Source organism: Sciurus carolinensis, chromosome 2 (genome assembly GCF_902686445.1).
Source record: "Sciurus carolinensis chromosome 2, mSciCar1.2, whole genome shotgun sequence".
NCBI lineage: Eukaryota > Metazoa > Chordata > Mammalia > Rodentia > Sciuridae > Sciurus > Sciurus carolinensis.
In genome coordinates this window covers 169,490,811-169,517,397 of record NC_062214.1, presented here as the reverse complement: position 1 = coordinate 169,517,397, position 26,587 = coordinate 169,490,811, and the positions used below count along the sequence as shown (strand labels likewise).

The 26,587-nt window shown below is 45.6% G+C and overlaps 1 protein-coding gene across 2 annotated transcripts in view; it reads left to right on the top strand.

The window, feature by feature from the left end:
• Map3k9 (mitogen-activated protein kinase kinase kinase 9) overlaps nt 1-26,587 on the top strand; it is a 71,479-nt gene that overhangs the window by 35,400 nt on the left and 9,492 nt on the right. The window contains exons 3-11 of one of the 2 annotated variants that reach the window (XM_047540725.1): nt 5,842-6,022; nt 13,014-13,162; nt 14,036-14,211; nt 16,654-16,894; nt 18,386-18,508; nt 19,785-19,938; nt 22,793-22,861; nt 24,248-24,360; nt 25,401-26,204. In XM_047540725.1, coding sequence (XP_047396681.1) covers nt 5,842-6,022; nt 13,014-13,162; nt 14,036-14,211; nt 16,654-16,894; nt 18,386-18,508; nt 19,785-19,938; nt 22,793-22,861; nt 24,248-24,360; nt 25,401-26,204 — 2,010 coding nt within the window. The remainder of the gene's footprint in view (nt 1-5,841; nt 6,023-13,013; nt 13,163-14,035; nt 14,212-16,653; nt 16,895-18,385; nt 18,509-19,784; nt 19,939-22,792; nt 22,862-24,247; nt 24,361-25,400; nt 26,205-26,587) is intronic. The other variant, XM_047540726.1, reaches the window with a different exon arrangement.

Below are 26,587 nucleotides of genomic sequence, written 5' to 3'. Positions count from 1 at the left end.
AGAGGGGGCCAAACAAATTGCGTAAACCTTATGGAAGCCTGGGGACAGGAGCCTTGGTGCCAGGGTAAGCATTTAGCAAATCAGGACCCCGTGCTAATGGAGATGAATAATAGATAAGAAACCTCAAACTGACAAATCATCTGCCAATGCTGAGTTTACCATTAGGACCTGATAGGACAGTGTCCTCAGCTATGCCAAGTTTTGAGAGCCAGGCCTTTAGCTCAGATCAAGCGGACACCTCAACCGCCCCCTTGCGTTTCTTCCTCTGCTTCCTAGCAGCCGATGGCCTTGAGGCCATTTTGGGTGGTCAGCACTGAATTATGTTGCTCCCGTGGAAAGCCAACCCGCTGCCTGTGTGTGCAGAGGATCGGAGTCCGATTTGGTGCCCACCGGACTCTTCCAGTCTTCCTTTCTAACAGAGAAAGCAGGCCTGAGGCTCGGAACTCTGACTAGCAAGTAGCAGGGTCTATGGAAAGTCAACAATTATTTTTGCAGTTTACATAATGTCCGGATACATGGTTTATCCAGTTATCAATACTAATCTAAAATTTAAGTAATTTTTAAAAAGTCCATTTCTAAAGAAAAATATCAAATAAAGGCCTTAGGTTGTGTTCTGGTCTGGAAATAAGAGCAGGGTCCTTGGATTACTGAAGTTTGGAAAACCATGATCATCTTACTAGTAGTGAAGTATTGGTCCCTACTCACACTCTTGGTCTTGACGTGCTATTCAGTTCTGTCACACATCTTTCCTCAGAGAAGGTGGAAGGCCGTTGAGGGCGGAATCAGCAGCCCTTCCTTCTCTGTGGAGCCCTCACCCCCGCCTCGCACCAGCGGACTGGACGTGTTAGTCACTGGTGAACCCCTGCGGGGGGTGTTACTCATTCTCTAGCCTCTCCCCATGACCCCCCATGCCTCCCCCCATGCCTCCCCCCATGCCTGGCAGCAAAAGGACGGGGAAGTAGATAGTCTCAGAAGATGCGCAGAGGGTCCTCCAGTCAAGTTTGTGGCCAGCCAGGGCAGAGTTCTTTCTGGACGCCGGGTCCTGCGCAGGGTTCCTGCAGGGGGTGTGGCTTGGGATACAGAAGAGAGAGAATGAGGTCCCATCACATTCTAGAGGAGAAAGTGAGACTCACTTTGGGGCAGCGGCTGGGGATGATTGGAGGAGTGTGTCTGGTGTTCAGCTGTGTGGAGTTGGTTTCGGCTGAAGGAAGAATCAAGGAAAAGGGAGAACAGCCAGGACAGCATTAATGTCAGGCAGAAACCGAGGACGGCGTTCACCGACACAGAACGTGTTTCTGGCTCCTGGATCGCGCGGCATAGGGGTGGAGAATGTGGTTCTGAGATCAGAGGGACCTGAATGCAGTTCCCCTCCACATCCCTTGCTAACTGGAGACAACTGCCTTGACTTTTTGTGTCTGTTTTGGCCTGGTCAGGCCCCATTTCACAGGGTTGACTTAAGGATCAACAGGGACTATGTAAGTAAACTGCACCATGCAGCTGTGTAATAAGTGATGAGCAGGTAGCGTTAATCAAACATTCCATTTATTTATGCAGCAAGACTTTATTGTGGTTATTATGTGTCAGGGACTGCCAGGCTTCCCCCAGCAAATACTTGAGGGCAGAGTCCCACCTACAATGTATTTAATCGTAATAATAATAGCTAACATGTTCTGGGTGCCTGTTTATGTGGCAGGCACTCTGCTAGATTCTGTATTACTATATTGCATTTAAATTTTATTCCCATTTTCTATAAGGAGGAATCGAGATAGAGTTTATGGCTTCATCTGGAATCACATAGTGTCAAGCCTGGGACTCCCTTTGTCTACTCCCCTTCCCTGTTTTATACTGACTCTTATTACTATCAGCCTCCACCTTGTGCCAGAATCGAAGTTGGCTTCCTCAACTGGGCTTTTTTCTCAACTTTCCAGTTGAACCACCACCATTCTTGCCAGCACAAAAGGCTGGAGACTTCTCTGTTCTCCATCAAGCTCCTATCTATGGCAATCACCGGGTCTTTGGTTCAAATGCATCTTTTCCTCTTTGTTCACCTGACCCTGGCCAGGCTCCTCTTGATGCAGGCCTGGGATCGTTCATTGTTCTCAGTATTTTCTCTACTGCCCTGAACACGAGAGTGAGGGCTGCACAACACACTCTCCTGTGTGTGGTTTCTAAGACATGAAAAGCACAATAATTTGTTATTGTCACAGCTGCTCATCAGTGGTAGAAACTCATAATAGTGATACAGATGTGTAAACTATTGGAATGTAACCTTTGCCGCCTGCACAGGATAGCATGTTGGAAGAAAACTGTACTCTGTGTTTTAAAGCTTTCCTCTTCAACAAACGGTGCTAGGACAGCTGGATAACCACACCAAGTTGGACCCTTATTTCATATGATACATAGAAATTAACAACAAATGGGTCAGTGACCTAAGTATAAAAGCTAAAAACCATAAAAGTCTTAGAAGAAAACATAGAGGCAAATCCTACTGGCTTGGGATTTGGCATTGGATTCTTAGGTATTACACCAAAAGCATGAGCAACAAAGACTATAGAGTAGGCTTCATCTAAATTAAAAACTTCTGTACATCAAAGAAAAGTATAAAGTAAGTGAAAAGACAGCCTACAGAATGGGAAAATAGTTGCAAATCATTTATCAGATAAGAGTTCAGAATAGAGAATTCTTACAATGCAACAATAAAAAACAAACCACCTGCTTAAAAAATGGGTGAAGGATTGAATAGACATTTCTCCAGAGAAGATATACAAATGTCCAACAAGCACACGAAGAAAGATTCACCATCATTAGTCCATTAGGAAAATGCAAATCCAAACCACAGCAAGATTCTACTTCACATGCACTAGGGTGGTGATGGTGGAAATAAGTGTTGTGAGGATGGTGAGGATGTGGAAAAATTGGAACCCTCATATTCTGCTGGTGGAAATGTAAAATGGTTCAGCTGCTGTGGAAAATAGTTTGGTGGTCCCTCAAGAAGTTAGATGTAGAATTGCCATGTGACTCAGCAATTCTATTTCTAGGTATGAAAATTGAAATAGGCACATAAACACATTCATACATATTCAACATTATTCACAGTAGCCAGAAAGCTGAGATGATTCAAATGTCAGTGGATGAATGGATAAACAAATTCTCACATACACACACAAAATGGAATATTATTCAGTCATAAAAAGCAATGCTGAATGTCAGGTGCAGTGGGGCACACCTGTAATCCCAGCTACTCAGGAAGCTAAGGCAGGGGAATTGCAAGTTCAGTGCCACCTAATGAGACCCTGTCTCAAAATAAAATAGAGGACTGAAAAAAAGATGAATGCTGTACTGATAGAAGCTATAATGTGCATAAACCTTGAAACATTATTAACTGAAATAAGCCAGATGTGTCATATTGTATTTTATTCAGAAAGGTAAATCCATAGCGACAGAGCACATTGGTGGTTGCTGGGACAGGGAGGAGGGGAGAAATGGGGAATGGGTATAAGACTTCCTTTTCGGGGTGATAAGGATGTTTTGAAGCTAGGTAAGAGGTGATGGATCTACAACACTGTAAATATCCTAAATGCCACTGAATTATTCACTTTAAAATGGTTAATTTTATGTTGTACAGATTTCATCCCAATAACAAAGTCAAGGAAAACAAAAAGAGGAAAGCTTTCACAAGCTTACGGGCTTTAATTATTAGTAACTGATGCTTCGTAGCTACCAGTATTCCAGGACACTATAGTCTGTGACCCTCTGCCAAGACTTCTGACTGGTTTTTGATTACACACTCTCTTCTTTGATAAAGGTGGGACTCCCAAACCAGGGATTCCTAAGTCAGATACCTTCAGGGGCCTCAGCAGGTCAGCTGGGTGTCAGGCAACAGGGACAGTGGCAGTTAGGTGGAACCAAGTGTAGCCATCCTGTGTGAAGACATTCTCATTCAGACAGACCGTCCCTGGCTTGTACTTGGCCCATCCTTTTTGCCGTCCTTTTTAAGCTGACGGTTGGACTAATATGAAACTTTATCCTCCTCCTGCTGTGCCCTGTCCCAGCCACTTTGGTGCCAGGTACCAACCCCACTGAGTATGTAAGGGGAAGGGAAGGACTTCCCTGAATCTTCTGTTATGGGTGTTCAGAGACACAGTCAGTAGCTGGTGGCTGGCTCTGGAGAGGGAATGGAGGGTTTCCTTAATGTCACTTGCCTTCTGTTTGAATGTCCACTTGTCTATTATCTGTGCCACAGAAGAATCTGGAAAGATCTTTTGTTAATAGGTGAGATACAGAAAGATTTTTTTTTCTTTTTAAAAATCTGCCCAAGCATTTGGAGGCCTGTACCCACTCAGGATGCTGGAAGCCTGGGGTGGGGAGGGGTGTGCCTAGGGAGGAGGGGGAGGGTGTGAGGAAAGAGCCTTAGTCCATTAGGTCTAAGGAGTGGCTGTTTTCTTTTGTACCTTCAGCTCTACAGCTGCTGGTAATCCCTCTGCGCTGCTGCTTTTCTGAGAAGCACGTAGGACACAGACCTTTGACCCACATTCTTTCAATATAAAACAATTAAATGGGCCTGTTGCTGCTGTGACTTGAGGCCCCTGCCTCAAACCCATGCCCTAAAATACCCATCCAAAGGAATCCATCATGGATTCCTTTCTTTAGATACATAAGAGTTTGAACACTGAGTCTTCTAATGCAAATACCTCTAAAGAGGTAAAGGTGAAGCCTTCTTGGGAGGCCATCTGGGGTAATCAGCTGAGGGAGTCAGAGCTAGTGGGAAGCCCTTTGGAGAACCCAGGCAAATGTAGGGCTGAGCACTATTTTGCACTTTCTTCGCTGTTTCTCTGGATAGATCTGGTTGGATAGGGCTGAGTCAACTCTTGTTCTTGTTGCTGTTCTGTCTGCAGTAGATTCCTTTGTTACCCTTGCCATTTGGACTTGAATGGCATGGATGAGGAGGGAACCTTCCTCCTTTCTCTAAACAGCAGCGTATGGAGTCCGGAATTCCAGGTGACCCAGTGTCTGCCCCATGAACAGCTGTGCTTGCATGGAGACTTTGGAACCATACCGTTTGTGAGAATGGAGGCTTGGCTTCCACGTGGCCAAAGAACTTGCTCGCTGTCCAATCAACAGCATTCCTTGTGGAGAGGTTTGCGGATACTGTCCAGAGACTGTCCAGAACCTTGAAAATCCAGTGCATGCCTCCAGTCCCTGTGATCTCTTAGTGGTTATAACCCAGGGGTACCCTGGCAAACAGGAAGTCCAAGTAGCTACTTCTTGGAGGGTCATCAGTGATTCAAGCTCTTTCTTCACAAGATGTGAATGGGCTATAGGTTAAGAGAGCAGGCTCTGGAGTCAGGCCGCCTGGGACTCAGTCCTGGCTTATTAGTTGGGTGACCTTGATGATGTGTTTAATAGTTCTATGTCACAGTTTCCTCATCTGTGAAATGAAGATGGCAACATTGGTTGAGTACTAAAAGTGCTTGGGACCAGAGGTGTTTCAGATTTTGAATTTTTTTCAGGTTTGAGAATATATGTGCAGACTCCACTGGTTGAGCACTCCTAAATCTACTTGGATTAGGGATGCTCAACCTGAAGTAGCTGCCTTTTAAGGTTGTTGTGAGACATCACCTCTAATCCTCTACCATATTTATATTTGTGCCTATAAAATATGGGACTCAAAAGTGAATGCAGTGTAGATGTTTAACACATGGCGGCTCCTGCCATCAGTCTGTGGTAGCAGAATGAGGAACCTACCGCAGAGGCCAGGAGGACGGCAGGAGGGCTTTGGGTTTAGTGGTTTCCCTGTGATTAATGTAGACTGTTTTCTTCTGTATTCCTTTCCTTGTCTAGTATTGATCCTGCAGAAGGTGGAGAATGGAGACTTAAGCAACAAAATACTGAAGATCACTGATTTTGGCCTGGCTCGGGAATGGCACCGAACCACCAAGATGAGTGCAGCAGGGACATATGCCTGGATGGCTCCTGAAGTCATTCGTGCCTCTATGTTTTCCAAAGGCAGTGACGTGTGGAGGTAAGGACCTGAGGTGCAGAGGGTGTGCTCCCCAGGGCTGTTTTGGCTGCACACTTGGAGATCTTAGGTTACCCCAAGCAGGCATCCCTCGTAGATCTGAGTGACACCCTAAGAGCAATCTGTACTAATTTCCATGGTGCCAAGAGACAGTTTTGGTAGATGTTTTCATCTACAAAAAATATTCCTCTAGTGCCATGTGGTATGTATCACCCCTTTGAGCCAGGTGCAGTACTGCATGCCTATAATCCCAGTGACTTAGGAGCCTGAGGCAGGAGGATCACCAAGTTCGAGGCTAGAATCAGCAACTCAGCAAGACTGTAAGTAACTTAGTGAGTAAGTAACTCAGCAAGACTGTAACTTAGTGAGACCCTTAATTTCAAAATTAAAAATAAAGGACTAGGGACTTAGTATAGTGCCCCTGGGTTCAATTCCTAGTACCTCCAAAATAAATATATAAATAGATAGATAGATAAAAACATCCCCTCTTTGTGGGTTCTTTTGTGTTGGAAATTGCTCCCATGGAAAGGCCAGTAGATTGCAAGGTCATCATGTTCTCCCCTCTCTGACCTGTTGGATGTTAAGGACACTGGTCTCTCCTGGAGATCTTCCCCAGGGTAAGCCTAGATTGTTCAACTTCAGTGGCCATTACTGTTGGACTTGGGGAGTGTTTAATCCAGTGTCCTCTCTGTAATTTCCCTATCCAATGAATATTCTTTGTACTGTCTCTTTTTGTTCTTGGTAGCTTGGAAAATCTGTTTTTTTTTTCTTGGTGGCTTGGAAATGATCCTTTTCCTGTTATCCAGTTGACCTTTTACTCAAGGCTCTAGAGGTCTATTGGACATTGATCTAGAAATGGGAAAAGATGCCCCCCCCAGTGTGCCCCAAGAACTGCAGGGTTACAGACTAGACATGACCAACCGTCTCCCTAGTAAGCATCAGTCCAAGAGGCATAAGGACAGGGATCTAAAAAGTCTTGTCCTCATTGAGGAAGGACGAGCAACTACAGGCTGCACATCCTCATGGCCATTGGACAGCAGTATTGCCTTGGTATCCAAAAGCAAGGACTACAGTTTCTCAGCACGGATCAGTCTATGAAGTCAGTTCTTCCTGATGTGTTGTAAGCATCTCTTTGTGTGTATGTGTACATTTTCTTTAAAATAACAGCTTTATTGAGGTATTATTCACATACAGTTAAAACCTCTTTAAAGTATATATAAAGTTGTGAATTGATCACTGCTGTTATTAGCTTCCTAGGGCTGCAGAAACAAAACTAGTATAAACCAGGTGACTTAAAGCAACAGAAATGTATTTTTTAATAGTTCTGAAGTGGGTGTCAGCAGGATCACACCCTCTAGAGACAATCCTAATTCCAATAAGGATTCTAGACATGAGAACATCAAGATCTTTTTAGGGCACCATTCAACTCACTACAACCACGGTCTATTTTCAGAACATTTTTGATCACCCAGAAAAGAAACCCCGTATCTATTATCAGTCATTCTCCAATCTGTCCTTCCGCTGCTTTTCAGCAACCATGGGCTTTTCTTCTGTCCGTGGCTTTGCCTCTTCTGGGCATTTCACATTCATGGAATCATACGATACGTGTTCTTTTGTGATTCACTTCTTACATTTAGCCTAATGCCTTCAAGGTCCACCCATCTCACAGCTTACATCAGAAACTTGTTCTTTTGATGGTTTTTAAGTGTATGAACATGTGAATAGGCCACAGTTGCTTCTCCGTTTATCAGGTGATGGACTTTGGGGCTCTTATGAATAAGAGTGTGGCCACTTATGTGCAAGTTTTTTTGTGTGTGTGAGCGTGAATTCAGTTTTGTGTTCATAGATTCAGTTCTGGGGACGTGCAAGGAGTGAAATTGCCAAGTCACGTGACAGTTTCGTCGTTCTCGAGGAGCCAGAAACCGTTTTCATCATGGCAGTCCCATTTCACGCTCCCATGAGCAGTTTGTGAGGGTTCCAGTTTCTCCACATCCTCTGGACACTTGTTACTGTCTCTTTTTCTGTTTTGGTGTACCAGTGGGTCTCTGATTTAGAATTGTCCCAAGGACTTAAGCCTCCTGATCCAATTTGGTTGATGAACATAGTTTAAAAAACATAATTCACCCTCCTTCCCAGCTTTCTCTGCTTCTGTGCTATAGGCTTTTCTTCAAGACACATTTTATTGAACCCATTATGTGGATATTAAGCCCTCTCTCCTCAAGCCTACTCATCTAAGTGGCTCCAAAAGATCTTCACCTTTACCAGAGGAAAATGTGCACCCATTGATATACGTACAGCAATACTTGCTGGGTGCAGTGGTGCACACCTGTGATCCCAGCGGCTTGGGAGTCTGAGGCAGGAGGATCACAAGTTCAAAGCCAACCGCAGCAACTGAGCGATGTTCTAAGCAACTTAGTGAGACCCTGTCTCAAAAAAAGTGGGGGTGGGCTAGAAATGTGGCTTAGTTGTTAAGCACCCCTGGGTTTAATTCCTGGTATGAAGGAAGGAAGGGAGGGAGGGAGGGAGGAAGGAAGGAAGGAAGGAAGGAAGGAAGGAAGGAAGGAAGGGAAAGAAGGAAGGAGAAAAGAAAGGAAAAGAAAGGAAGAAAAGAAAATATGGCAATCTTAGACCTGTTAATGTGTCACCTACTGTATATCCTTGTTCCTGTACTCTGAGCACCCTCTTCCTGAATGTCATGCTGTGCAGGAAGAGCAGTTATTATAACCAAGGGCCTCATCTTGCAAGACGTCTTACCTGTGGTGTGGGATGAGGTGGAGGCATTTTCTTAGTCATTTTAAGTTTTAAATTACAATAATAATTTAAAAATTATAATAATAAAACATTTCCTACAGAAACAAATTAGAAATAGAAAAAAAAAAAAAAAAAGAAAAAAAAAAAAAAGAAAAGAAAATCACCCTAAAACTATTTTGAGAGCTAGCCTATATGAGTATTTTGGTATGCTCACTCCTATTTTTTTTTTTTTAATTTTTTTGTTCCTTTTAGTTACATATGACAGTGGACTGTATTTTGACATATCATACATACATGGAGTATAACTAACCCAATGTTTGCCCTTATTTGTGTGCTGAGACACCCATCCCTTAAAATGGGATCATTCTGTTTTATAAGCTGTTCTTTAAATGTAATATAGCAGGAACATATTACCACATAAATGAATGTTATGACATCAGTAGATACACATATTGCATACATATATGTGTTAACAATTTATTGGTTTGAATAACTAACAACCTGAAGAAAAATTGTATGTTACATTACGGTTTTGAAAATGCTTTCACATGAATTAGTTCAGTATTCTTTGCCAAAGATTATTAGGTAATCAGTAAGGTTCCTGGACTGTGAGATCAGACAATTAGCAAGTGCAAGAAATTCCCCACCCTCCTCATTCAAGGGAAATCAATGCTCTACTTGGACAGCATGGCCCAATCTAGCGACCTTAGAGATGACCCAGGTTAATAAGGGGAAATGCTGTGCCTCTAGTTGGGAAGGGCTGTGTCCACTCTCGTCTTTTCCTCACTTTCAGAAAAATTGAACACCCCTCCCGCCCCACACACGCTCCCTCTGTAATGTTTGAAGGGATAACTGAACTTCTGGAGGTGGTTAATTATTAATCCAAGAGTGAATTCACAGAGAGTTGGGTTCGGCAGTGAGGGGTCCGGTGGTGCTACCTTGAGGGGAGGGACTCAGATTTAGCTGAGCTGGCCCTTCCAAACTGCTGATGAAGAACCTTTTCCCCTTTTTTCTACTGACCTGAGTTCAATCACATTGACTTCTCCTGCCCTGCTACCTCCAGTACTCAGATCTGCCTAACTCGTATTTCTCCACTTTCTTTCTTGGACCCTATTCCTGCCAAAGAAGTACCAAGTCTTCATTTATTCATTGTAAAAACAAAGAGGACCTTGGCACAAGAAATCTGAGTGATTACATCATCTCCAGAAAGGCTGCCTCTTTGAGTAATGGTGTCTCTCAGCAAGGCTCTCACCAGACTCTGAGGCTCTACCTTATCATTTCCAGACTCTTCCTTGTTTCAGACCCTTTCCGAGTAGAAACCGCACATATTTACTAGCCATTGATGGTGATTTTGGGGTGGGGAGTGGCTGTGCTGTTATTTATTGCTTGTAACTACTTTGTAAGGTAGATATTGCAGTCTTTGTTGTACAGATGAGGTGACCTTGCTTCCTCAAGGGCACATTGCTGGTAAGTGGTAGCATGGGCATTTGACTCAGGTGTGTAAATCTTTCTGCATCAGCATTGCACACTCAAGCAGCAGTCCACACGCTTCTCTTAGCTGTAGAGCCCTTTGAGCAGAACAGAATGCAGACAGGCAAGCCCGGTTAGAGCAGAGCTGCCCTGTTGAAGCTGAGAAAGGTAGAATCCCAGGCTCCTCCCTTTTCTGGGTGGCCTGAGACATCTCTACAGGACACTCAGGGCTCAATGTGAAAACCATCACAAAAGGGATACAGTACACAAACAGGGAAAGCTTGGGCCTTTGAAACATTCCCCTGTCTTTCCAGGTACTCAGGCCTCAGACACTGCTTGTCCCAGACTGGATGGAAGATGGGAGATCTGTGGGACTTCGGTTTTTGTTCTCCAGGGTGGAGTGGGCATTGATGCTAAGAGCAGGCAGCTGAAGATGGGAGTGGCTGTGACCTTGGAAGCTGGGCAGCAATGCTGAAGTTTCTTCAAGGTCACTCAGTAGAAGTTGCCCATGTGACCACTGTCTGGATAAGTCACATGAAAGGTTTGGCAGGAAGTACACTAGTGCAATTCTTGAGGGTGTGTAAGGCTTACTGTGGCACACCAGAGCAGCCTGCAGGACCGTCTGGTGATGTGCTCTTTCCCACATCCTCCTACCAACTCACACATCTGTGAGCACCCGTGTACCAGATCCAGGGTCGTCTGAGAATCCCAAGATTAAAAACTGTCTCCCCTGCCCTCTAGGAGCCCGCAGGCTTTAAACAACTACAGTGCATGGAGGCCCACACAAGAGATGTCGGGAAAGGCTTCCCAGCGTGTCCAGCACTGAAATCCCCCTCCTTGTCTAGATACATAAAGAAAATGGTGCTCTCTGGAGGCCTTACTGGGGTAAAGCCATGGTCCATGGTGACCTCCAACTCCAATGCCCTTGCACATCGGTTGGCACATTGTTCTTTGGAGCCAGGCTAGATCACTTGGGAGTCTTTAAGAAAGAACCATGGTCTGGATTGCTTGTCTCTACATGCTCACCCCTGTCCCTGGCTCTGGTCCTCCTTCACTTAGCAGTCAGGGCTTAGCTCAAGGGCCATGTCCTGTTCCCATCCTGGTCTGATTTAAGTGATCCTCCTTCGTGTCCCAGGATCTCTGTTGTGACTCATCAGTCTGTATTCTAGCTGTCATCCTTTCTGTCCTCACTAATCTCTTCTGATAAGATCTGTGTCTTTTATCTTGTATCCCAGAGCCTGGCATTGAACTTTATGCCTAGAAAATATTTACTAGATGTTTAAAATGAATGGATGAAGGGTGGGGTATTTGAGTTGGATCCTGAAAGATAGATGTTCAGCATTACCAAGCAGAGAAACAGTAGAAGGGCATTCTAGAAAGAGGGAATTGAGGGTCCACCGCGATGTCTTCCATGTATGTGCTTCATGTATGCCATTGAACTTGTCTAGGACTCCTTTCCTCATCTGCCCAATAAAGAGAGTACTCACCTCAGTGGCTTGTTGTAGGCATTCAAGATGACATTCCTAAAGGGCCTTATTAGCGCACTGCTAATCTACTAGATTTGTTATTTTTTGTATTAATATGACCTTTGTTGCTGGATGCACACTACAGATGAGCATTACAAGAAATTTGAGGTTGGTGTTGAGTGAGGGACATTTCACTCTTCAGCCTTCTGGCAGTTCATAACCTTATGATTTCTTGTTCTGACCCTCCCTCCCTCCCTCCCTCCCTTCCTTCCTTCCTTCCTTCCTTCCTTCCTTCTTTCCTTCATGGTAGTGTTAGGGATTAAACCCAGGGGTTCTCTATCATTAAGCCCAGCCCCCCAACCTAGCTTTAATGTCTTATTTTGAGACAGGGTCTCACAAAGTTGCACACACTGACCTCAAACTTGGGATCCTCCTGCCTCAGCTTCCTGAGTTACTGGGATTACAGGCATTCTGACTTAATTCTTAAAAGAATTGAATGCTATGTGATTTTGCCTGATTTTTTATGAACTCACAGAACAATCCTTCCACTGAGCTTTCTGTGCCGCGTTCTCTATTAGGACCTGAGAAATTCTTTACATGAACCTGAAAGATAGGGAAGGCATACTGCAGTTCTCACAGCTGACACACTGCTTGCTCTGCCCCCACCCAGGTGCTGTGCCTGGTGAAACAGAGGTCTCTGTGAAGGACCCACTCATACTGATTTGGGGGCAGGAATCTAATTAACCTAGAGGGCATTTAAAGAAACCTTTTACAGGAGCAAAATCTATATTGACTTGTGAACTGTTTGCTTTTCTAAAGCTAAAAAAAACCGGAAAGTGTATCTGTTACAAAAACTGACATTTTCTTAAAACAGAAAAAAATTATGTTAGGGAGATTGCCCCTCCTCTTAGTTTATTTCATTAACAACAGTAAAATAGCTGTGAACATTGAGCACTTATTCAGTTTTAGTAGGTCTTTTAATTTTGTGACAGTCTTCTGAGACTGATAAATGTTATTTGCTCTTCACAGATGAGTAATTAGAGGCTTACAGAGAAATGTAGTAATTTGCCTATGGTGGCATTCCTGGGAATGATGGAATAGATTTTGAAACCAAGTGTGCTTGACTCCAGAGTGTTTGCTTTAGCCGGTAGGCTTTGTGGCTTCCCTTTTCTATTAAACTGGTTGGTCTGTTTCATTAGCGTTCCTGTGGTTGGAGAGAACATGGGGTGCTTGATGCAACCTTGGGAGCTATTTCGGTGAAGTCGTAGCTGTGGTTATTACATTGCTTGTCTTCTTCCTGTCCCTAGCTATGGGGTGCTGCTTTGGGAGCTGCTGACTGGCGAGGTGCCCTTCCGAGGCATCGATGGCTTAGCAGTGGCTTACGGAGTGGCCATGAACAAACTTGCCCTTCCTATTCCTTCTACCTGCCCAGAACCTTTTGCCAAACTCATGGAAGGTAAGTAGCCCCTGGCCTGAACAAAACTGGAGACTGTTTACCTTTTCGTAGCACTTGATAGATGTTGGCCAGTTTCACAAGATCAGTTAAAGAAAGAGAGAACGTATTAGTCACCCGATGAGGAGTCCTTTGGGCAATTGGAAGAAGTACTTCCAAGGATGGCAGCACCCTGCAGAGGCAGGTCCCTTCTGCTCATCTCCAGTGTCTGTAGAAGGTAATTTAGTAACTAAAACCTGCTGACCAGTACTTCAGTATCTTATTATTATAAAATAAGAAGTTACAGTAGTTTTATTTCAGGACCTCTGTCTTACGTATAGAAATGAATACTGGGGAAGAAAGGAACTCTCAAGTCCTCTAGTCAAATGCCACCATCTTGTAAGTGAGAAATACAAAGCTGATGGAGGTTAAGTGGATAATTGACCACCTTGTTAGTTAATGGCTTTTCCTGACTCCCACTTTTCCCTTTTCCCTCTCTTCATTCTATTGAGGTGGAGGAAGGCCCCTCATGTGTTTATGGGAAATTGAGGCTCAGGGTGTAGTTACCCTTTGTCAAGACTTGAATTGCGTAGTAACAGGGTTGATTGTGCTAGTTGTACTTTGCACAGAAAACTCTGGGTTTGCTTTCCTTATGCTCCATTCACATCAGAATGGATGGGCGCAGAGCTGCTGTGTTTGATTTCCTGTTTTGCGCTCTACAGTTGTGATGTTGGGCAGGCTGCTTACCTTCTTGAGTCCTACTTGAGGTTACCTAAATTCCAGTCTGTTTCTGGAAGGAGAAAGAAGAGATAGTTTTCTGGTAAATGAAGTCATGTAATAATCCTAAGCCTTCTGTTCCTCTCAGTCCACTCAAGCTTTCTCACATGTTCCATTCAGACTGCTGGAATCCCGACCCCCATTCACGACCATCTTTTACGAGTATCCTGGACCAGCTAACCACCATAGAGGAGTCTGGTTTCTTTGAAATGCCCAAGGACTCCTTCCACTGCCTGCAGGATGACTGGAAACATGAGATTCAGGAGATGTTTGACCAACTCAGGGCCAAAGAAAAGGTAAAAGAGAAAAAAGGCATGCTCTGGCTCCGTGGACCTTTTCCACCGGGGCCTCTGGACGAAGTGGGTCTGACCACCCTGCTTCTGACCTGCCCTGACCACCTTCCTGTTGGGTATCTATTTAATTGTCCAAGCCACAGGAAGAGCACTACTGGGCAGCTGCTCATGGGGTATCTCAACCTGCCAGCCAAAAATATGAGAGGCTTCTGAGAAGGTCTCTTGGTTCTACAGTGGAAGAAGAATGTTCAGAAGGACATCAACTTCATATAGGGATAATTCAGCATGAGAACACCAGTCAGAATATCCTGCCCAGGGTCTTGGTGTCAGACTTGGAAACAGAATATGGGCTAAGAATGCCATGGGTCTGAATCTGTGGGACCTTTTTTCATGGAAAGCATTCCAAGTGCAAACCAACTGGGGAGTTCAGAGATTCCTGGCCTGCTAGAGATCTACCTTTCTGCTTTAGTGGCCATTCCTCAAATAGCCCCTTTACCTCTTTGCTATGTCTCTAGCAGTCACTGTCCACACAGGCAAAGCCAGTCATGAGCAGTCATGTGGCTAGCTGTAGGGGCACACCTAAGTCTACGGGATACAGCACAGGGACCTGAGGGTTGTCCACAGAGACTTGGTTAATTTCTTTTTTTCCCTTCTCGCTTTGCACTATGTGAAGCTGGGAAGTTACCAGCAATATGACAGCTAAAATTGTATATAGCTAAAATTGTACATTGCTTTATTGGTCCCAATTTTATCACTTGGGAGATCTGATGATACCTTTTTATCCTTTTTATCCAGAGTCCTGTCACCAGCATGTAGGGAAGGTATTATTGTTTCCATGTCAGAGCTCAGGGTCAGGGGCATCCTCGACACAGAGCTAGTAAGTGGGATAGCAGGATCTTGAAACCTGGGCCTTCTGATTCTAAAATCTGTGTTCTTGGCAGTATCAATGTTGTTCCCTGCACAACTGACTTACAAATAATTTCTGGAGCTGATCTGAAGAGATTAGACTCATGGAACATGACAATCTGAACACGATACAATTTGGCAAGTCCAATATTGAGTGTTCTTCAGGGGAGTGGAGTGAGCTTTTGACAAATGTTTAGAGACCTTGGATCTGAACTGGCCATTGAATGGGATGATCGCTGTTCTATCACAACTATTCCAGCTAGGACTGCCAGAGTAGCTGGCTTTTTTTTTTTTTTTTTTTTTTTTTAGATTTTTTAAAAAAATATTTTTAGTTGTAGATGAACACAATACCTTTGTTTTATTTTTTTTTATTTTTATGTGGTGCTGAGGATTGAAGCCAGTGCCTCACACATGCTAGACAAGTGCTCTACCACTGAGCCCCGTCCCTCTTTATAGATTTTTAACCAGTAACTCTTGGTTACCTTTCTTTTGGTCAATAAAATCATAATATTAATAATTATAAATTGTATATGCCAGTAAGAAAAACAAAAGCCATATTTTGTCAGCAAGTAGCTATGGTATTCCACCCCACCCCCACTCCATTAGTCACAGTTTTGCTTTCTGTGATTTCAATTACCCATGGTCAACTATGGTCCAAAAAATATTAAATGGAACATTCCAGAAGTGAACAATCCATAAGTTTTAAATTGCATGCCATTCTCATCAGGGGGGTAAAATCTCACTGTCCCACCTGAGACGTCAGCCATCTCTCTGACTCTGTGTACGTTACCTGCCTGTCAGCACTCAGTAGCTGTCTCAGTTATCAGATCAGCTCATTGTCTAGCAGTGCTCATGTTCAATAACACTTTACCTAATAATGGCCCCAAAGCATTAGAGTAGTGATGCTGGTGATTTTATTATATTGCTATTTCTATTTTATTTTTAGTGTTGTTAATCTCATACTGTGCCTAATTCATAAATTAAACTTTTTCATAGACATGTGCTGTAGAAGAAACATAGTATACATAGGGTTTGATACTATCTGGCTTTAGGCATTCACTGGGGTTTGGAACATAGCCCCAAGGTCAAGGGGGCACTACTATTCTAGAAAGAGTCAAAGCCATAATAACTAGCTTTTGAAGAGCAGTAGTCTGTGCCTACTCTGTTATAATTTATATTATTTGTCTTATGCAAAAATATAATAATTGTCCTCTATGATGTCAGTGCTATTAACTTCATATTAGTTGTGGTGCGCTCATTGCTCCACTTGCGCCCATCTCTAGAGCTTGGCCCTCAGCATTAGCTTCTCGGGTTGTATCTCCGAGTGGCTGTTCTGAGCCTTCCTTTCCCCATGACTCAGGATGCTCAGATGTTGACTTACCAACTCACAGTTCAGCCCCCTATCTCCACCGGGCATCATGGGAGGGCTCTCTAGGCTGCCATGAGCATGAGCCCTTGGAGAGCTCTCAGGCCTTACCCCAGAGCCCCTCTGCACTGAGGACCCCACTCTTCCTCCTGATGGTCCCTCCCACTCTGCAGGAGCTCCGCACCTGGGAGGAGGAGCTGACACGGGCTGCACTGCAGCAGAAGAACCAGGAGGAGCTGCTGCGGCGTCGGGAGCAGGAGCTGGCCGAGCGGGAGATCGACATCCTGGAACGGGAGCTCAACATCATCATCCACCAGCTGTGCCAGGAGAAGCCCCGGGTGAAGAAACGCAAGGGCAAGTTCAGGAAGAGCCGGCTGAAGCTCAAGGATGGCAACCGCATCAGCCTGCCCTCTGGTCAGTGGCTGGGGGCCTGACGTGGGAGTGGGGCGAGGAGCTGGGGTGGCAGGAGTTCGTGGGACCTGTGGCTGAATGTCACCTGTTTTCATGGGCCATTCTGTTCAGTGGACCGACCGGCTTGCTGAAAGTCTCCCCTACTCCAGGGGAACTGCTGGGGACGGGGTGAACGGAGAACACAACATGAAGAGACTCGCCAGGTCCAGGCTGCTTGCAGCATGGCGGCCCACCCAGGCGCATCCCACTGTAGACAAACCTGGAGAAGGAGGTTTACACCCCAGGGAGAAAATCCCAGGACTGTGTATGTGAAATTAGAGGAGTCTTGGCTCTGTAAAACCCCTCACCTCAAGGTTTCTTTAAATAATTAGTTCTGTGAGGATAGTTGAGATTAGGTTTAATGTGTAAGAATTTATATTTTAAGATTTACACATAACCTTTCAGAAATGCATTGAATGAATAAAGGTACATCATTTGTGATATTGTAGCCTCGGGGAAAATGCAGAGAAATAGGAAATGGAATCTTGGTGATGTGTCATATGTCCTTTGAAGGAGGTCAGTGCTTAAGTGTGTGTTTATGTAGATAAAAATGCTCTGAATCCTTCAGGTCCCAGGAAGCAAGCTTGTTAGAAGTGTAGGAACCAAGGAAGAATGGCCTGCCGAGAGCAGTTGTGGAGGATGGTAAGCCTCAGGACGGTGGCCTAGGCACAGACAAGGGAACTGGTTCAGTGAGGTTGAGAGAATGTGCTCACAGGACACAGTCGCTGGTTTCCTTGGTGCACATTTTTTTCTCTTCAGATAGCATAGAGTCTTTAGGAACCTCTGGAGCATCTAGCCTGTGCTAGCATATTGCTGTTTACTTGGGATGCAGGTGTAGAAGCTCTAGTCCTACCTGCAAAGGGACCACAGTTTAGTGGGGAGACCAGGGTACAGACAAGGAGCTGTGTGTCATACTTCTTATAGGTGAGGGGACTGAAACTCAGACACTCAGAGCAGTGAGTTTTACATTCTCTGTGCCTTTGGACTATGTTGGAATCAAGGCCACTTGACCCATCTCCTTTGGTCCCTGGATTCCCTGCTCTGCCCACACTTAATGAGAAACATCAGTCTCCCTGTGTTGGTTGTTGAGAAGATCACTTGAAATAGAGAATTTTGAGTTCTGTTCCCTAGAATAATCAACAAGTTCTCATGAGCTAAAAGCTGTTCTCAATATGTAGTCGCTTCATCTGTATACACTAAATAGAGAGCTTTATAAAGATTGCCTAATGACGTTCACTCAGATAGTAGATTTTCCATCAGTTCATACATTCATCTTGCCATGTCCCTTCGGGAAAAAGAGATGGTTCTGCAAGAGAACATTTCTCAGGTAAACAGATCTTTTCAGGGAACTGGGACCTGTCTCTCAGGCGTGCCAGGAGACATCAGCTCTCTTAAATGAGTTTGATGGTGGGATAAGTCTAAAGCATACTCATGTGTTTGTCTTTCCTCAAGCAGATTTCCAGCACAAGTTCACGGTGCAGGCCTCCCCGACCATGGACAAGAGGAAGAGTCTTATCAACAGCCGCTCCAGCCCTCCTGCAAGCCCCACCATCATTCCCCGCCTTCGAGCCATCCAGTGTGAGACTGTTTCTCAAATTAAATGGGGCCCCAAACACACCAGGGCACCACCAGCTGGTCCAGGCCTGCTCCACCCATAGCTTCTGCCCGGTGTGTGTTTGTGCACATGTGTACACAGACCCTTAGCACTACCCCTGCCTCTCTCTAGGGACTTTGCTGCTGCCTTCTTTACCTTTCACTCCTGGTTAAATATCAGCAAAGGGATTTGTGGGTGTTGAAGGATCTTTAGAGAGTTACAAGTTTGGAAACTGGTATATGAGGTAGATATAGGTTGGTGCCCTGGCCTGGAGACCTAGTGTACTCTCTGCCCTATTTGGGACACTATTTTTTCACTTTTTCATATTTCCCAAAGAATGGCTTTTCCAAAGTCATTTTCATGGATCCAGAGAAAACGTGTCATGAACTGCATAGTGGGCCACTTGTTTTGAGGCTTATTTTGTTTTTACTATAAAATTTATTTAAAACAATATACACATCTGTGTTTATATATGTAAATGTGGGTATATATGAATGAATTGTTTCCCAGTTTGAAGATAGATTTCACTTAAAAATCCTGGGTTTCTGACCTTCCTTGACAATTCAGATCCCATCAGTGGGTGCCTTTTTTCCTGTGACCAGAGTTGACTGGAATTGACAGCAGTTTCCATATGCTTCCTGTTTTGCCTCAGAGGCCTCAGCTCTCTCTTTTTTTTTTTTTTTTGGGTAGCTGGCTCACTTCACTCATTTCTCATATGAGCCTCGTCCCCGTGGCCTGTGTGTCTCAGCTCTTTCTCTGAGGTATCCATGTCAGAAGAGTGTTCCTCCCTTTTCTATTCCTTTCCCTCTCCCCCTCTTCCTGACCCCCTTCTCCTTAGCCTTGGAACGCCTTATTTTCTTCCTTTCTATCCTGTCTTTCTGAAAGTTCTGTTCTTCCACATTTTCCTTACCCTTTCCGCCTGCCCCCAACAGCAACCTCTTCATTCCCCCACCATCCCATTCCCCCCAACAACACAAGTTCGGTTTGGAACTCTGGTGTCTGGTTGGCTGAGCTCCAGCTTTATATTGGACTTGTAACACTTGAGGTTTTTCCACGTTTTTATTTTGAGAGTTAAATGATTGGTAGCTGAGGACTCCATTGCTTTCTTGGAAGAGTCCACTTAGGCACAGAGTTTCTGATGAGGTCTAACTTCCCTACAGCTCCAAGTATGTTTGTGACTGTCTGATGGAGTAGGAGGCTAGTTTTGGAGGGCCCTGTCTGTTTTTTTCTCTGAATCTTATATAACCTTGGTATTCACAGTGACACCAGGTGAAAGCAGCAAAACCTGGGGCCGGAGCTCAGTCATCCCAAAAGAGGAAGGGGAAGAGGAAGAGAAGAGGGCCCCAAAGAAGAAGGGACGAACATGGGGGCCAGGGACCCTTGGGCAGAAGGAGCTTGCCTCGGGGGATGAAGGGTAAGAGCCAGATGCTGTGAAATTCTCCCTAGTGTGAAGATGGGTGCATCATTTAAAAATACCATATGAAATACCTTTGACAAGCCAGGCATGGTGGCACATGCCTGTAACCTCAGCTACTGAGGAGAGCAAGGTAGGAAGTCAGGAGCTCCAGACCAGCCTCAGCAGTTTAGTGAGAACTTATCACACAAAACAAAACCAAGCAAAACAAAAACAAAAACAAATTGGGGGCTGGAAAAAAGGGCTAGAGATGTAACTCAGTGGCAGGGTGTCCCTGGGTTCTATCATCAGTGTTGAAAAAATGAAACACCCTTTTTCTGTTGTGTGTTTCAGTGCTTTCTGAGAAATTATAAACCTCTTGGTCTTTACAGCAGTGTTTTCCAATCTCCTGGTTCCCAGGAACCTCCTAGGGTAGGAGTTGACAAGCTTTCTTCCACAAAGAGCCAGATAATAAATATTCTAGGCATTGAGATCCATACCATTCTGTTACAACAGTTGAACTCCTCTTTCAGAGCACAGAAACATCCATGGACCACGGGCAATATGTAAATGAATGGCGTGACTGCATTCCGGTCAAACTTTAGGAGAACAAGGGGTTGGCAGGATGTCAACCACAAGTATAGTTTGCTGATCCCTACAGATAGATGCTCAGCAAGTAGCCCAAGCATGGAGGAAATAGAGGAAGTTCTGTCTGAGTGTTCTACTCCTACCTGGCTCACTATTCATAGGAAAGAGAAGAGAGAGCAGAGGTTAACAGGAGGCTCATTCTGAAGCAGGGGCAGACAGAGTAACCAGCCCTGGTAGAAGTAACAGTGGGGCCACTAGAACTTCTTTCAGGCCTCACCCCAGAGTCACGTTGACTACACCCCAATGGGAAAAGCCCAGGGGTCCTTGGCATCATGAATGTGCTGTGTCCTCACTTCAGTGCTTGAGGCCAGAGGCAGATTCTCCCGAGTGCACTCATGGTGTAGTAGTGGAGGGGTGGAGGGCTGACTCCAGACCACCCCACGTGAGTCTGGCTCCCCCAGGCTTGCTGTGCGAGCTTGTGTTTTCTGTTGATGGGGGTGATGTCAGTACCTATCCCACAGAGCTAATGTGAGGATGAACTGAGTTCATCTTTGTGAAGTACTTAGATGATTCACAGGCTCATGGGGAACACGTGTACATACTGGCCAGGGTGAGTATTCCTCACATACCCAACGCATGGCTGTCTCACTTCTTAGTGTTAGACTCTAAACCAGTAGTGTTTGCTGACTTTTCTAAGTGTGACGTAACCAGCAGTCTTCTTCACCATTTTATAGTGACTTTCCAAAGAGTGTCTAAGGTTGGATATTAGGTTTATGGGTGCCCTGAACCTGTAAATGGCTTTGCTAATCTTTTAGATACTAAAATTCCATGTCTAAAATCCATTTCCCTTGTCAGATCTGAGCTCAGGGTGAAAATGAAGGATTGACTTTTCTGCAACCAGGCTTTAGAAATGACTGGATGCCTGTGAAGAGAAAAGTTAGACATGCCACTCTGCTCTACCAAGTCCTGTAGGAGCTGGAACTTCCCAGGTGGTTCTTCGAGCACCGGGCTAGACAAGAGTTGAGCTGGGTTTGAGCAACTCAGTGACCCTCAGTCACTTGCTATTTCCTGACATTATAATTCCAAATGGAGTTAACCAGGCTGGTTGTGGATGCCAGTTATTTCTTTGTTTCTGCTTCATTTAAAGATATTGGTGGGGTGGGGGTGCTGGGGCTGTACTCAGTGGCAGAGTGCTTGCCTGGCATGTGTGAGGCACTGGGTTCAATCCTTAGCACCATGTAAAAATAAATAAAGGCATTCTGTCCATCTCCACGTACAAAAAAAAAAAAAATTAAAAGAAAAATTTTTTGCTGGGCACAGTGACTCACACTTGTAATTCAGCTACTTGGGAAGAGGATCTCAAGTTCAAGGTCAGACTCAGTAATTTAGCAAGACCCTGACTCAAAAAATAAAAAGGGCTAGGGATGTATTTCAGTGGTAGAGTGACTCTGGGTTCAATCCCTACTACCCAAAGAGGGAACAAAGGTACCTTTTATCTTGGTAGTAAATTAATTTTATTTCACATTACAGAATATTAACTTGCACTTTTCTTCTTACATAGATTTATCCTCATAACTCTTGAAGTAATTAAAAATATATGGTTTAATTTTTCGTGATTCTCAGTTCCTATTAAAGAAATAAAAGTGTATTCCATCTAGTCCTGAGCAAAAATCTCTCTGATGTCAGATTTTTTTTTTTTTTTTTTTTTGGTACCAGGGATTGAAGCTGGGGATGCTTAACCACTGAGCCACATCCCCAGCCCTTTTTTAATATTTTATTTAGAGACTGGGTCTTTCTGAATTGCTTAGGGCCTCGCTAAATTGCTAAGGCTGGCTTTGAACTCACAATTCTCCTGCTCTCAGCCTCCCGAGCTGCTGGGATTACAGGAAATTTTGAGAGTCTTTCTAATCTTAGTGCCTGTTGACTGAAGAAAATATGCAATGGCAGTAAGCTCTCTTGGATTGAGTAATGTTAAGTGAGTGTATCCTCACTTCCTACTTTTAACACATGTATACCTCTGTAGGAAACACACACACTTGTCTCTGGACAGCTTGGTTATCTGGAGTCACAGACCCCCACTGCAGTGGCCCTGGGACCTCCGCCCTACAGATAGAAGGACTTGGGCCTGAAGCAGCTCAAGCAGGCCATCTTGTTCAGTTTCTTTCCTGGTGTGGACTTTGCTGACTGGACAGGGGGAGGGTGACTAGCAACACAGCTCAAGCCCAGCCTTGGGATCTGGACTGTGGGAGAAGCTGAGCTCACTGCTGATTCTCTTTATTCATTGAAGATCCCCTCAGAGGCGGGAGAGAGCTAATGGCTTAAGTACCCCATCAGAATCTCCACATTTCCACTTGGGGTGAGTCTCATCCTCACCCTTTCACCAGCTGGGCTGGCAGCGATCGCCCTTCCATTTCCTTGTTCTCATACCCCACAGAATCAGGCCTCATTACCGCAAGGGCAGAGCTGACTTTTTTTTTTTCTTTTTCTTTTTTAAGAGCAATACCATTGTGCACTTTGGGAAAATTCCTGTGTTGATCTGTCACTTTCTCGACCACTCCAGTATTTGGGGGACTCCTGGCATCCTTAGTTTAGGGAGAAGATACATAGCTGTTTATCCTTCAGTCTTGAGCACTGATTTTGACTCTCTGGTCTGGATTTCCTTGGATCCAGAGCTGGAAGTGATATCATAAAATTACCAGTTGGAAGTCCCAGGCTGTGGGTTTCCCAGTGTGCTTCTCCCTGGCTCTTTATTTTGGTTGAAGCCAGTGGATGCTGGAGTGCATTTTAATCCACTGGTATTTCTTTTAGCACTTGAAACAACTTATGAAGGTCAGGGGAAAGGTCAGTCCTTTTGTACTCAAAGTGGCCTGGGACTCTGGGGAGAGTGGACTTTTGCTGAATGGGTCTTCAGCATTAAAAAAAGCCACCTCTGATTATAATCTGGGATCCCCCAAACCACCACAGTGTATGGATTTCTCAATGCTCCTGTTTACTGTCCTCTAGGGAAGAAGACCAGTGCTCCTGGCCTCTGATTCTCCCATGATATTAGGGGGTTTGTGGGATACCCAGTCTATCCTTGGAGAGTTACCAGCTTGCTGAATGAGCTGATTGCAGGGATTCGGAAGCAAGCTGATACTCTCTTCTCTCCATCCCCACACAAGCCGAGGGCCGGAGTACAGCATAACGTACTACCCACATAGGTCTGTCCCAAAGTGCACTCGGTTGGTGATGCATTGCTGGTTGATTTTTCTTTTTGAAAAATGGATGGCTTTGGAAGTTGCCTAAGCATGCCAGAAGTTTGAAAGGGGGATTGAGCAGTGGCGTGAGTGGAGCAGCCTAGTCCATTTCTGCTGGATCATCTGCCCATGCTTGCTTTGAATTGCAAGTGTTATCTTTGCATTGCAGTATTTCTAATGTCACAAGTGGGTCGTGTTCAGTGTTTGTGGATTTTCTCCCTTAAGAAGGGATCAGACAGGACCCCCATTCACTAGGCAGTCCTGATTCTATCTGCCCTTCAGCTTTTTCCACAGTTCCACAGCATGTGAAGTGGGTGGGTCAGACTGCTGCTCTTCTTTCCCTAGAGCTGTTTGTGGAGCAGGTGGACTCAGTAAGAGTTGCTGCCTGTACCCCAGGACTCTTCATTGTGGTCAGGCAAACAAGGAAAGGCATTTCCTTAGGCCCTTGGAGACTGGGGTGAGGGAAGTGGCCACTTCTGATGGTCTTCTCATTTCCTCTTCTTCAGCCTCAAATCCCTGGTAGATGGATACAAACAGTGGTCGTCCAGTGCCCCCAACCTGGGAAAGGGCCCGAGGAGCAGCCCGGCACTGCCAGGGTTCACCAGCCTCATGGAGATGGGTAAGCACTGCTCCTGTCTTTGTTCCCTTCCGATTCCCTCAGGGAATTCTTGGCCATTTCCTGGACTATTTAAGGGCCCCTAATACTACTTCATGGGGTTTGTCTTATCTTTTACTTTTATCTTTAACTCCTGGCCACCCATTCTGTCCTTTCTTTGTGTGCTCTGTCCCCATTTCATTGAGTCTTTCTAAATCGCATTTTTTTCCTGCTGTCATGGCTTCCTATCCCAAGAGGCCAGTTAGAGACTCCTTAGGGCAGGAAGAGGGTGAGGCCTTGAATCAGACATTTCCCTTCCCTGACTCTTGTTTCCTTATGTATGGTTGTGGGGAGCCCACAAAGTGGGGGGTGGTGATAAAGACACTGGAGTCCTCCCTCCAGGAAGCTTACCAGTGTCATCCTCTGATTACTGCATGGTGGGTAAGTTCTTCTCCAGGTCCTCTCTCAGACAGTATTCTTATCTTTGTAGATTTCTAAAGTCATTCCATGGAGACAATTGTAGTGGATTCTAATCCTTCGTGGAGACTAGTCTTTAAGACTGTCATTCTAGAAATCCAAAAGTCCTTCCAATTTTAAGATACAAAAGCATTAGGAATGTTTCTGTTCTATCCAGTGTTCTAGAGACTCATGCTGTGTATTGTATTAAGGGTTTCTGTGGGGCTCAGTGATAAAGCACTTGCTTAACGTATGAGGCCCTGGACTCAATCCCCAGCAACACACACACACACACACACACACACACACACACACACAGGTGAGGTACCAAAGAAGTAGCAAATTAGCAAATCCTCTTTCCTACAAGTAGGAAAATGGGCTCTGGAATGTGTGGATTAATTTCCCTGTGTTGGTCACAGCTGAATATTAGGGAATACAGCCCTGTTGGTTCCATGTCAGTTCCAAGTCCTACCGATTCAGTCAGGCTGTTTGACTTTGGTGTCGCTGACACTGAGTCGGGAGACCTGGGTTGGGGGAAAGGACCAGATTCTTATTCTTGCTGCTTTGTATCCATATCTCTTTCTTCTCCAATCCTCTGGTCTGCACAGAGGATGAGGACAGCGAAGGCCCGAGGAGTGGAGAGAGTCGTCTACAGCATTCACCTGACCAGTCCTACCTCTGTATCCCGTTTCCTCGTGGGGAGGATGGGGATGGCCCCCCCAGTGACGGAGTCCATGAGGAGCCCACCCCAGTCAACTCAGCCACCAGTACCCCTCAGCTGACACCAACCAACAGCCTCAGACGCAGTGGGGCACACCACCGCCGCTGTGAGGTGGCTCTGCTTGGCTGTGGGGCTGTTCTGGCAGCCACAGGCCTAGGGTTTGACTTACTGGAAGCTGGCAGGTGCCAGCTGCTTCCCCCAGAGGAGCCCGAGCCGCCAGCCCGGGAGGAGAAGAAGAGGCGTGAAGGTCTTTTCCAGAGGGCCAGCCGTCCTCGACGGAGCACCAGCCCCCCCTCCCGAAAGCTCTTCAAGAAGGAAGAGCCCATGCTGCTGCTGGGGGACCCCTCAGCTTCCCTGACCCTGCTCTCTCTCTCCTCCATCTCCGAGTGCAACTCCACCCGCTCCCTACTGCGCTCTGACAGCGATGAGATCGTGGTGTACGAGATGCCAGTCAGCCCCGTCGAGGCCCCACCCCTGACCCCGTGCACCCACAACCCACTGGTCAATGTGCGGGTGGAGCGCTTCAAGCGAGACCCTAACCAGTCCCTGACTCCCACCCACGTCACCCTCACGGCCCCCACACAGCCCAGTGGTCACCGGCGGACTCCTTCTGATGGAGCCCTTAAGCCTGTAGCTCTCCTAGCCAGCAGGAGCCCCTCCAGCAACGGGTTGAGCCCCAGCCCTGGAGCAGGTGAGTCCTGGCTGCTTCCTCTTTTCTCTGTCTTTTGTGCCTCCCAGGGAGTGAGGGTGTAGGTACCTCATTTCTTCCTTCCACTTCTGGATTTGAGTAAGTCCCGTTCCACCTCTTACTCTGCCAAGCAAGAAATAGTAATCTGAGGTCAGGGAGGTGACCAGGGCTGGATGGAGCCGCAGGGTGGGGATCTGTCCTGGCAACTGAAAGAAGACAGGTGGGTTCTAGGAAGAATCAGACCTGGTACTGCACTGGCACGTCCAGGCCCTGGGTCAGGGTAGAGCACTGCTGCGCAGGCAGGGTCCAGGAAGGGCAGGAGTCTAGTTTCTGGTTATTTCCTGAGGGTGCTACAGGCACTAGGAAGGAATGCTGTGCTGCACGTG